Here is a 13,502-nt window from a genome sequence, read left to right on the forward strand (position 1 = left end):
TATGTTCATAAAAATCGGTTTCCCTCCTTTCAAAATAATTTACTTTTATATTAATAAAAGATAACAAAGATGATTTCACATTCGTCGGTTCGTCTACAAAATCTATTCTAGTGGCCCCCAGAGTTATCCATACGTTGATCCATTCACGTAAACCCAACCTTCGGTTCCCGGTGTTAGCCATACACCGGTTCATCTAATTTTCCTAGCTATAATCGTGCTTTAACCGTAAAACCCAGACTACGCACGCTGAGCTCCGCACACCGGTCCTCGCAGCGCGTGACAAAATCAAAACATTCAGTTCACTCAATCATCTACTCTACTTTTTTCCAAATATTCTTAAATACTTGTATCAAATTTCCTCAAGCTATAAAGTATATGTAAATTTCTATATGACCCGTTATTGGCATCTTTTTTCAATTTTAATGACCCCCTTTTTACCAATTATATTTTTTATACCGTTCGGGTTAAACATTTTTCTGTAATAAAAATTTTATTTAATGTTAGTAGTATAATGTTGTAAGTAGGTAATTGAACTACTACTGACTTAATATTCAAATATATTAACAACGTGCTGCAATCACACGTGCACGTCGCTGATCTACACAATCAAAAAATTCTTCGACTGCATTAGAACACTTTAAAATTTCTTGAGGATGGACTTGGAAACACTGGAGCACTTTTTCAGAACTGCTTTTGCATGGTTGGACCGTATCTTGAAAATTTATTTTCTCCTTACCTGGAAAAACATAACAGAAATAAAATTAACATTTGCAAACGTTGTACATATGTTGCAAATATTTACTGAAACCTTTGATATTTACATCTATTTATTTATACAGGGTGTCCCAGGTTTTAACGGCCAAACGTTGCCAGTATATTCCATGGGTTGAAATTAGAAAAAAATGTTATACAAACATAGGTCTTTTGAAGCTTTATTAAAAAGTTATGGCAATAACACAAAATTAAGAGAACATAAACACAAAAAATGGATCATCAATATTTGCGCGATATTTATAAGATCGTGTACTGATTGATACAAAAAATCAACGATGCATTTACTGAAATGAAACAAAATAATAACGAAATTCGCAGAGTAATAAATTCTGTTTTCTGATGTCTTCTGATGTTTTCTGATGTCAATCTTGGATTGCCATAAACGGTGAACATTTTTGAGATGGAATATTAGTTACTTCTTGCATAAACAGAGTAAACGTAAATATTGCTGATCTATTGCTGTATTACGTATATCGCAGTAACCGCGAGTCTGCTATTGTTCTCTTAATTTTGTATTATTGCCATAACTTTTTAATAAAGCTTCAGAAGATCTATGTTTGTATAACATTTTTTTCTAATTTCAACCCATGGAATATACTGACAACGTTTTGCCGTTAAAACCTGGGACACCCTGTATATTGGGTTGTTCGGAAAGTTCGTAGCGAAATTTAAACCGTCGTATCTCTGTTTCTAATTGACATAGCGATAAAAGTTAAACGGTATTTTTCTCGACAGTTGAAGGTGAATCGAACGCACTACTCAAATAATTCGTAAGGTGAAGGGGGGTATATATACAAGTGAAGCGTGGATGTTGAATTTTTCGTGGTAACGCTCCACCGCAGAAAATATAGTTCGCTTTGGGAGTAATATTAGGGCCACATTGAATTTATCTTCAAATAACGAGTAAAATACCTTTTGGTTTTTTATCGCTATCTCGATTAGAAACAGAGATACGTCAGTTTGAATTTTTCTTACATTTCGCTACGAACTTTCCGAACCACCCAATACATGCATTATAACAATATATTATGTAAGTAAATAAAACAAAATTTTTACATTATCTCTACCCAGTACTTTTCTGCTAAATAACAATTAAATTAAGAAAACGGAAGAGGAAAATATTCTATGAGCGCATTATTTATATTAGTTTCTTAAAGTTGTAACAATTATTAATTACCTAAGATGACCTTACGAGACTTTAAGGGAGTATTCTCGTTTGCAAGTGTGGAAAAAGATCGTCTTTTTAGAAATTTTTTTCTCGGAAGATATAAGATCAATTAAAAGGTCTTTTTCGTATATACATATTTATGGGGTGTTCAGTGTATTGTTTAGTATTTTTGTGATTTGTAAAATAAATATTTACAGTGTGTTCTGTTTAACTAGAAACAGTGGCATATCTTACAAGGGATTTAAGCTATGACAAAAATGTTCCTATAAAAGTTGTTCGGTATGCATATAAGGGGACATTAAATGGTCGAAATAATTTTTCTACAAGTGTAGCAGTGCGGGATTTACTAAAGTCAAGTTAATTTTTTTAAATGGCAGCCTATATTTTTTTATTCATAATATGGTAGCGTTTGTCGAGACAAATTCAACGAAGTGCCACATTAAGTCATTTCGTTTCATGAAAAGTTGTAAAATCGTGGAGAATTTGTATTAGTAGCATAGTCAAATTAGAGTTTAACTGATCCAAAGCGTGCGACACATGTGCGTGTCGACTTGACTCAAACAAAACGAAATGAGTTCGCGTGACACATCGTTGAATTCGTCTCAATAAACGCTACCATATTATGAATAAAAAAATACACGGTTCGATTTAAAAAAATTAACTTGACTTTGATATCTCTCTCACTATTATATCTGCAGAAAAATTATTTAGACCACCTAATGTTCCCCTATATGCCGAACAACTTTTGTAAGAACAGTTTTTACATAACTTCAATCCCTCATGAGAAATTCCACTGTTTCCAGTTAAACGGAACACCTTGTATAATACATGTTAGTAATGGCTGTGTGGAAAACATCCTCCGCTTGCGGAACTATCTGGATAACCAGTTGATGTGAAATAAATATTTTAACGTTTTATTGTTCAGTAGGATTATGTTCAGTGTTCGCAGTAAAATAAACATTATTCGTTGAAAATTATCTACATGGCAGTCGTTGAAACATGGGAAATGTGAATGTTTTTGTTAATAAAGGGAAAAGTACATCATATTTTTACTTAATTTTACTACTAGCTTTAGGGAAGCATGTTTCGTATACGTAGTTAAAATTTCAAATTAATATCTGAATTATTCTATGACTTATAACTTCTGCCAATATGAAAAACGTAGTTTTGAGAAAAACACGTTTAAAGTTTGAAGTGTATTTCTTTTCTATTTTATTAGTAATTCTGGTAACTTAGAATTAATCAGCTATTCCGAGGCCATATAATAATCCTTCTGCGTCCTCGTAGAATTCATTTTACGTTTCCTTTTTCTTTTTCTGGCTATCCTTGTTTCTTTCGTCGCTTCATAGCTTCGACGCTTGATTGCTTTCACCCAGTCTTCGTCTTTGCATTCGGCAAATATTTTTGTCTGTGAACTAATAGTAATTTCTATTGTTTCCACAATTTTGAACAGAGATTGAAGACCGTCGTTGAATATTTGGATAATTTTCGGTCAACAAAATATGTGTTTCCGAGCGAATTGCCAAAGTGTTGAATTGTAGCTTCCGTTATTGTTTTGCATATTTCCTCCGAAGCATCACTCCAATAAGTTCTAGAAAGGAAGATCTTCACAAATTTTGAAAATCATCTTTTCAACTTCTTTGTCAAGTGCCGGTTTATGATAAAAATTCGTTCCATGGCTTCTACTACCCGCCATTTACACCACGAGTCTGACCCTGGTGGACAGTACCTTTATTAAGGTTGTAATCGTATCACTTTTTCCACAATTAGCATTTAGAGCGTAGTAACAATAAGGATAATAGTTCGTAGAAAAAAAAAGGTCTCTTCGCTACACGACTATAATCGTCACTTCGTGAAGTTCTGCGTATGCCGCGAGTAGGCACGGCGAGGCGATGGTCGCGAGTTCGCGGGGTGTTAGAGTCCGGTAGGGGGATGGAGCAAATGGTGGACAACGGACGGGGAGGGTGAAAGATCATTCACCGAGCCGGATAGCCAGGCTGGATTAGAACTCTCTTGGAAGCGGACTAGAGTGGGTAGAATAGCCAGTACCAGACCTTAGACACAACTGCCTACCTTTTTCGGTAAACAGCCCCTTTTTATACATATTCGAGCTTCTTGGCCGCCCAATCAGCACCCTCGGTACACCGAGCACGAGTTTTATGTCTCGGTGTATCTGGGTTTGCACTACGCGCCCGCAACCCTATCCCTTCCCTCGCCGCTGACCATCGCCCTGCCGCGCGCTACGGTCTTACACGCTACAAGGTTTATTATCGCTTATCAACTTCAGTTATTACCAATCCGTAGTGCACAGTCAAAAGCTTTAATCATAAAGCAATTACCTAGACCGTGGCTACGAACACATGCGTTCAGTCCTTAGGATCAAACACACGTGAAATACAGATTGGGTAAATAGAAGTTTAGCAAAACCTTTTTCATGCTATAATATTATCTTGCCCTACCCGAAGTGTATTTACCTGTATATGCCGGGGAAAAGAATAACGAAAGATCTAAATACACATAATACGATTACAGTGACAGTCTGTACACAGTTCTATTTAAAGGGCTGTAACTTAGGTAACTTTTCGAATTTTCGAATTTCCCTTCGGAAATATGTTCTTTACACTTCAAACCTTAAAATGAATACAAAAAAATTTCGATTTTTTCAAACCCACAAACGAAAATACCCCCTTAAGCATTATTATGTTTTACATTTTTGAATTTGCTTTAACAATCACTTTCCTATGATATAAAAAAGATATAGCTGTTTATTAAAAAAAATTAAAGCTTAATTTTAATATTCGAAAATTGTTGGAAATTTAAAAATCTGGTAAACTAATTATATTGTTTCTAAAAAAAAGTGAAAATTTTTTCTCTTACATTTTTCCAAAACATACTGGCTATTTGTGATAAAAATGTTGACCAGTAATAATATTGCTTTGCGCACACATGAGTACATACATATATATTTTGAATAGTAAACATTTTTAAAAAATATACAAATACCTTATATCCACTTATATGGGTATATACAGGGTAAATTATCTAATTGTAAGATTAAAACCTAGAGTTTCTCCATCGGTTTTAATGATATAAGAGAAAAAAATATCTGTTATGAAGGGGCAAATATTATAACATAGATTTTTCTCAAAGTCATATTTGCGATATTTTAAGGTCAGCGAAGTTTTTTAACCAAGATGATATGTTTTTATTATTGCAGTACTGCAAGCGATAAAAATATGTTATATCGATAAATATATGTTCACCTTTGGATAAATTCCGAAGAATTCCTATGAAACAATAATGTAATGTACAGATCGAGTACTTTTCAACAGAATTCTTTATTGTAAACATTGAATTATTCAGAATCTTCTGTGGAGCTTTTCCACGCTTTACAAAAAGTATATGATCAATTTTAAACAATTAATTTAACATTAATTTTATACAATGAGATAGTGCTACTCCATATCTACCATATCTGCCAAACCTTATATCATTACAGTTTACTCTGTAGGGTTTTATTAAATACAAAGTTACACTTCTAATACTAAAAAATACCACAATGAGAAGAATTTGTGAAGCTTGTGCTTCTGTAATACTATAAATTCAAATTAATCTTCACGAGAATCTCAAGAATTAAAAACTGTTTGAATATATGTGGAAAACATTTCAAACATCTATTATTTGGTAAACAAAATGATTTTTTATTAACATGCACTGTCTTCAAGTCCTCTTGCTGAAAAAGGTGGTTGGTATAACTCTTAAATTATGGTAAATATACAAGGTGAGTCAATACGAACAACCACCTAAAATAACTCGTCATTTATTAATTTTATTAAAAACTGTTTTACATGAATCTCCAAAAAATGATACGGCATAGATTTTGCTCCATAAGTCAGGGAAAATCAGGTACTACGATAATTTATCAAAAAGAAAAATGAGTGGCCAATCGCTGGACGTTGAAAGCGAAATGATAGTAGACAAGAAGAATCCACCGGAAAGAATAATGGACCCATGCACCCATGCACATTCCAAAATAAAAAAATTATACCCAAAAAACCCCCAAGGGACTAGGATATGTGGCCATCAAGCGACAAGCAAGTAATCAAAAAATGACGACGATATTAGCTGATTCCATGTGGAAAAAACATGACAAGAGTCAAATTCAAAACAACAGAAATGGCAAATGAATTTGTTTCGAAAGACGGCCTCCTAATATGTATATCCTAGTATACAGCCTCCTGTATACTTCGAACTTCAGTTTACAACTTCACAGACATATTTTTGAGACGTATTACTACCGATTTATGCAAAAAAAAAAAAAAATTTCTCATCAACCTGTTATGAGTCTCGTCTCTTAAAATGCAAGCACACCCTTAATTTTAAAGAACAGGAAAATTATAAAAAACAATGTGCCATAACCAAAAATACTCCTTAAAAATAAGAAAATCTGCATTTAAACATCAAACACACATGGGAGAAGATAAGAACCTTCAGATCTAAATGAGTTAACAGAGAAGGGTCACATGTCAACGCATAGGAACAACACAAAACAGTGAAGGAAACAATAAAAAAAAAATGTCCTCCATGGGTTTCTGAAAAAATTGAAGTAATGGCTAATGCCACATCGGACATCTTTTTCTTACAACCCTTTCAACTTCCTGGAATCAAATGTTGCCATAAAGAATATCAAGACCAAATCTGCCCCCGAACCAGATGGAGTGGAGTACAATAAAATAAAACACATGTCAGTTACAAATAGACTAATACTTCTTGAACTCTTTAATGAACTTTACATCACACACCAAACTCCACCCAGCTGGAAAGATGTACAAGTACTTCTCAAACCAAAATCCAATGGTAGATATCTATAGTGCAGGTCTATTACATTATCCTCATGTCTTTGCAAATTGCATGAAAGACTGTTAAACAACTGTTCATATTGGTGGTGTGAACATTACCACAAACTAGGTAAATCATAATCAGGTTTTCACAAAGGTAGAACGTGTGCAAACAATACAGAAAGGATTATATTGTTAGTAAAAAATGGCAATAGTGAAAAAACAACACAATATAGTTGCACTGTTGGGTGTGAAGAGTGCATTTAACAACGTAAACGTAAAAATACTGCTAGCAGAACTTTCAGATATGGGAATTTCCAAAAATATATTACACTTCGTTTTAAACAGGATGCAATGCAGAACAATAGAAGTAATTTGAGACTACAACAATATGGAAGAACCATACATCAGGACAATCAACAAGAGTGTCTCCCAGCAGGGTGTACTTAGTCCAATACTATTTAACTTTTATGTTAGTGGTGTACTCAGTCCAGTATTATTTAACTTTTATGTTAGTGGGGTGGAAAGTGGTCTTTCAACAGCTACGCGGATCTCCCAGTATGCGGATGATATTGCTATCTTCCTTACAAGGAGAAATCTGGCTTCAGCCAAAAATGAAATGGAAAAAGCAATGTCAACTATTCTTCAAACTAAAATTTTTATATTCAGCAAAACCAATGTGTAACCCAATTCAATCTCATTCAAACTAGGAGACCATACTGTGAGAAATCAAAAACAGGCAAGATTTCTTGGTACTCAGCTGGACAATCAACTGTGCTTTGAGAACACCTGCAAGCAACTTGCACTAAAATAATAAATATCATCAAATTCCTCTGGGGCACCTAGTGAGGATGTGACACATAAACCCTGATGGTACTTTATAATATAGAATGGCAGTTACTGGTATTTTCTTATTCACAACAAAAAATTAAGTAACACCTTAAAAAGGACTCAGAGAACAGCAATTAAATTAGCCCTAGGTCTGAGAAGAACCACACCCAATAATGTGGTACTAACAGAGGCTAAGACACCTTTATTAAGAGGCAAGATCAAATTTTTAGCTGGCAAATATACCCTAAAAACATTAAGTAATCAATTTAATCCCATTGCGGATTTTATCACAGAATGGAAATAGGTAGGTAAAGACCTACAAGGAATCAAAGAGGTATCTAGAGGAAAACACTCATGCAAACCTGCTGGGATGAGCTCAAACCTCTCATTGAAGGAATGGAAAGACATTTCAATCACCCCATCTTTGAAATTGACTGCAACACAATTTATCCATCTGGACACCAACTTTACTTTTGGTCAACTAGTAAAAAGCTCGCCTTCCCCAACTACTAAATTCATAACCATCATTAGATCCCACTTCCCCTTACACATCAATAACTATACAGATGACTCAAAGAGAAATGGCTCAAACTCCACTGGGGAAGCCAACTTAACATAAAAAAAGGTTATAAGCTTGGACAGTAGAGCTTCAATATACAGGGTGTCTCGTAGCATCATGGAATCGCTTCGGTGGTGGATATTGCACATAATAACAATAAAAGAAAGTTCATATAAACATATGCTCTACTGACCTTATTTTCGAGTTATAGCGAGTTTCTTCTTTAACACACTGTATCTACATATTTTCACAAGAGGTGTTCCAAACGACCTCCTTGAATTTGAACACAAGTATGAGGATGTCTTTTCATTGACTATCTTACTCTCTCTCTATTCCTCCATGTAATATTACACTGGGCAAACCCATACACTAAATGCATATCTGTCATTCCTTGATTACAGAAACTTTCCATTTTCACACACGACGTATTTCAATAATCTAATGCTCTAATGACTTATACCAGAGATACTAAGAGGAAGTGTTTACAGAACTAGAATACAAAGTTTAACGTCCGATATTGAGTTCTGTTTATAAATAAGTAGGTAGAATTAGTTCAACTACTTCTATCGTTTGATAGAATTATTCCAACATAAACTCGTTATAACTCGAAAACAAGATTAAATAGAGCATGTTTTTTTATGAACTTTTTTTTTGTTTTCATGTGCAGAATCCACTACTGAAGCGGTTCCCCGATGGTACAGGACACCCTGTATACAGCAGAAGCAATGGCAATCATGATAGCAATAGAAGTAGCTAACCTCGACCTAACCAAGTCATGTATTATATGTACGGACTCATCTAGTATAGTGTAAGCGCTGAACAGTAAATCCATCAACACCCACCTGAACAAGTATATATTCGAAATTAAGAAAAGTCTTGATAAATTTCAGAAACAACATACCACAGACAACAACTTACAAATCTGCTAAATCTCATTGCACATGGCTGACCAAAGAGTCTACCACAATACTGCTAGATTTGAAATTGCCATATACAGATTAGCACTTCATCCTAAATGATAAAATGTCGTGGGATACAGAAGAGGAATGGTAAAAAGAAGCCACCTCCAAAGTAAAAGAGTACTTTCCTAAGTACAGTAAAGACTCTACAAGAGTTCGTTGGGATCTACACATTAACTGTTCATGGTTTATTCCCACCATGAGAGAGGACTACCCTTAAACCAGGCAAGCGAATAATGTGACACGTCGTGGTAATTGTTATCGCATTCGGTGGTGGCATATCGGTGAGAAAACACTACAGAAACGGCAAAAGTTTCTTATTTTTAATTTTTCGTTAATAAAAGTTTTATAAAAATATTGGTGAAATTTTCCTGATTAAAATGACACCAAACGCGATATTGTTACAAAACTTGGTACTCATTATTGCAGGGGTCGGACTGCTATTGACTATTCCTACTCTTGCGAAAGAGTTTGCAAGATTATAGTGGTTAGTCCTGTAGCGACACATCCAGGAGGTGGTTTCTCTTGGTAGCTGTTGTCCATGAAACGATTTTCCATCTCTGGCGAGTGGCAATTTAAAAAACACATAAGAATACATATAGGAGTTGTTATATTAACAAATTACAAGCAGTTCACAAACAACTTGCAAGCAATTGTATATTACTAATAAATATACATTTTCGTTAAATTCAACAGCTTGGATTTTCAACATAAATATTAACACTGCTATTTTTGAGAACTTTTAAATGTGTGCATATTTATTTATTAGTGATAACGAATACTTAAAGATCATCGAAGGTAATTTGCCAAAATTAGAAATGGAATTTATAAATAAATTTATGGCCGCTTAACTTCGAATTCAACGGTTACGACAAACCGATATTCTATTTTATACATACATATGTATGTGTATGGAATTTTTTATTAAGTAACAAAATGTAAGTCGAATTATACCATGTTTGGTCTCATTCTAATCAGAAAAATATCATCGATATGGTAGTAAAATTTTTATCAACAAAACACCAAAAATAAGAAAGTTTCTTTCTTGTATTAATGTTGTCTTATCGATATATAGGCATTTAATTTTTCACAACTGCCTCGACTTTCAATACCTCTGTTTCTGCGTCTGTCGGTGTCGGTAAAATACAAAGAATTTGGAGAATCTAGTACCTATCCCGTACCTGTTCCGCAGAGGATCCGAATTTCAAACATTTATAAAGTCTTTACTGTACTTTGAATCAGGAAGGAAACCGTGGTTTCATGGACAACAGCTACCAAGAGAAACCATCTCCTGGATGTGTTGCTACAGGACCAACCACTATAGTCTTGCAGACTCTTGCAAGAGTAGGAATAGTCAATAGCAGTGCCTACCCCTGCAATAATAAGTACCAAGATTTGAACAATGTACTTTGGACCTGTCCACTATTCACCCACCCGTGAAAGAAAATGATCGACAAACTTAGAGAAAAAGGACTCACAGGCATTAATAAAATTGAACCATTTGTACAAAGACCTCACTTGCCGGTCATCAGAATCGTGACCGAATTCCTAAGGTCAGCCAACCTAAAAATTTGAAACGATATGTAACATAAAACTGATTTAAAGAATGCAAGATTGAATAGTAGATATAAGGAAAATGTAGAAATAAGAGAATTAGTCTATGTTTTTTTGGTAAATTGATTATATATTGTTAACGATAGCTTATAAACCCACTCTGGTCTAAAGCTTCATATTTTTAAATAAAATATAAAAGAAAACATTCCTGACCTTGAAGGTTAGTGTGTCACATACGGTTGAATTCATCCTAACAGTTGCTTTCATTATCATATAAAAAAATGTATAGCATTTCATTTAAAAAATTCAAGGTTACCTTGATACTTCAGAAAATTTAGGACAAAAAAAAATCAGAATGCATCCATTTGATGAGTCCTATTAAATATAATGTATTTCATATAAAATTTTGTTGATGAAATCAATAAATAACAAGTCATTTCAGGTGGTACTTCTTATTAACAACAGTGAGTGTTATAAATAAATTCCATTAAGTGAGATCTATTCAAAAATGTAAAAGTTTTTATATTGTATCACTTAAAAATAAACGAGGTGACCTACAATTAATACCTCTCAACAGATTGGCAATGGTATTTAAATTTTATATTTATATTTTGGTGTTTATATTTTAGCTGGTGATAACTTTCACTTATAACAGATTCTACTAACAATCAAAGTGAAATATCTATCGTATTTTGTAAATATTTTAAAGCATACATAATTAAAAAGCTGCTTGAATTCATATGTTGAGATTTATCACTATTGTTTCATGTTAAATTATTTTCACTAAATTATTGTTACTGTTTCTTATACACATTTCATCAAAATTTGTGTTCTTTTCATTCATTTTTGACAATAGCTATTGAAGATAATACAAAATAAGATTTTCAAACCCAAGATCACTTTATCTTCTATTTATAATAAAATACAAATAAATTAGGTATTTGGAAAAAAGTATGAACATTTCTGCAATTATTTACAACTATAATTTAAAAGCAAATGAATGCACTCATAGCAGTTAAATATTAAGGATGATTAATATGAAATCAGCTTTTGTATAAATATAGTATTTATGTATATATGTATACATATATATACAGGGTGTCCCTGGATTAAACGATCAAACTGCACCAGTATGTTCTATGAGTAAAATTAAGAAAAAAATGTTATATAAACAGAGGTCTGTAAACGCTTTATAAAAAAGTTATAATAAAAAAGTGAAACCTAAAGTTAATAGCATTTCGGAACTGATACTAATTTGCTCACTCATCATAACAGTACAGATATTTACACAATTCGATCTCTGCGTTATCGTGTTCGACTATTTCAAATAGTAAACATGGCTAGAAGGAGCAGATTTCATAAATACCGTCGCCTTATTGTTACATTCCGATGTATCAACAACGAACTCGCTATTCACTTTAGGTTTCATATTTTTATTATAACTTTTTTATAAAGCGTTTGTAAACCTATGTTTATATAACATTTTTTTCTTATTTTTACTCATAGAATATACTGATGCAGTTTGATCGTTTAATCCAGGGACACCCTGTATATATATGCACACTATATTATATGACATATAATTCTTCTGCAGCTTTTTTATACTCTGCATCAATAATATCATTAATTTTTGAATGTTTTTTTTCCAAATTCTGTAAGCGCTTCTGCCAATAATTATCTTGACTACGAAGCTCTTGTTCTTTCTGTTGATGCATCATAAGAGCAGTTAAGGTTACTTGTGGATAATGCATAGAATTACCAAAATTCGCTGGTACATCATTATGAGGTAATTGTGGAGATTCAACATCTGTAGAAGATGGTTCTCTTAATGTAGCGGATCTTACTTTCTTTACTCCTTCAGCATTTTTTTCATTCATTTGTTGAGTTAATCGTTCCACAACAGATTCTGATATCGCTATAACACCTATTTCTTCATTATCAATAGTAAGCATACGAGCACTTTGCCCAGAACCCATATCAACTGTTTATATTTGTTTATAATAGAGTTGCAATCACTTATTCTCCAATTTTATTACCACTTATAACATTAATTTTTATGTCATCAACACTTTAATAAAACTGATTTAGTAAAACTGATTATCTGTAAAAATACGTAAAACTTCTATGAAAAATATTATTTTTTTATATATATTATGTCATTATAGTTTCATTAATGTTGATATTGAATACAATTTCATTTTTACAAACTGAATAAGTACAAAAACATTTTTTAGTAATAGTTTTAAAACTGCATTTTTTATTATAAAGTCTTTACTAAAACATTATTTGATTTTTGTATATCAATATAACATTTTTTATTATTGCTTTTTTAATTTTCAATAACAGCATGCACATATGTAAGTATTTTTACGTTTTCTTTTTGTTTTAACAACTGGATATTAATAGAAAAGCAATATTAATTCACATGACAGCAACAGTAAACAATATAAGAATTGTATAACCATTTTCATTTATCGATAAGGTTATTACGGCACTTAAATTTTCGAAAATAAAATTAATAAATCTCAATGTTTTATTTATTGTCTTTAAATTTATAATAAAAAATATTATAGCTATATTGGACAAATATATTACCTTATTACTCCTATCAAACTCAAATCTTTGAGTGTGTTATAAAAATAACGGAAAAAGACACAACTGGTATACCATTAGGCAAGTACGAAGAACTATCCTACAGGCAAGTACACAATTCATTGTAACATTAAAATTTCATTTGTCACGTCCAAGCTTCGCGATACATTCGAACCAATCATGAGGTCCGCACTCTGCAATTCTCATGCAAATCCACCCTCCCAAGT

At 32.8% G+C, this 13,502-nt stretch overlaps 1 protein-coding gene across 1 annotated transcript; it reads right to left on the bottom strand.

Annotated features, from left to right (window-relative positions):
- Window positions 1-560: 560 nt before the first annotated feature.
- On the bottom strand, window positions 561-12,757 carry LOC108574105 (MICOS complex subunit MIC19). Its single transcript, XM_017936624.1, has 3 exons — window positions 12,261-12,757; window positions 4,166-4,172; window positions 561-736 (listed from the first exon to the last, which is right to left on the bottom strand). The coding sequence occupies exons 1-3, from the start codon at window positions 12,657-12,659 to the stop codon at window positions 561-563; spliced, it is 582 nt and encodes a 193-aa protein (XP_017792113.1). The 5' UTR covers window positions 12,660-12,757.
- Between the last annotated feature and the right edge of the window lie 745 nt (window positions 12,758-13,502).

Source organism: Habropoda laboriosa, unplaced genomic scaffold (genome assembly GCF_001263275.1).
Source record: "Habropoda laboriosa isolate 0110345459 unplaced genomic scaffold, ASM126327v1 scaffold209, whole genome shotgun sequence".
Classification (NCBI taxonomy): Eukaryota; Metazoa; Arthropoda; class Insecta; order Hymenoptera; family Apidae; genus Habropoda; species Habropoda laboriosa.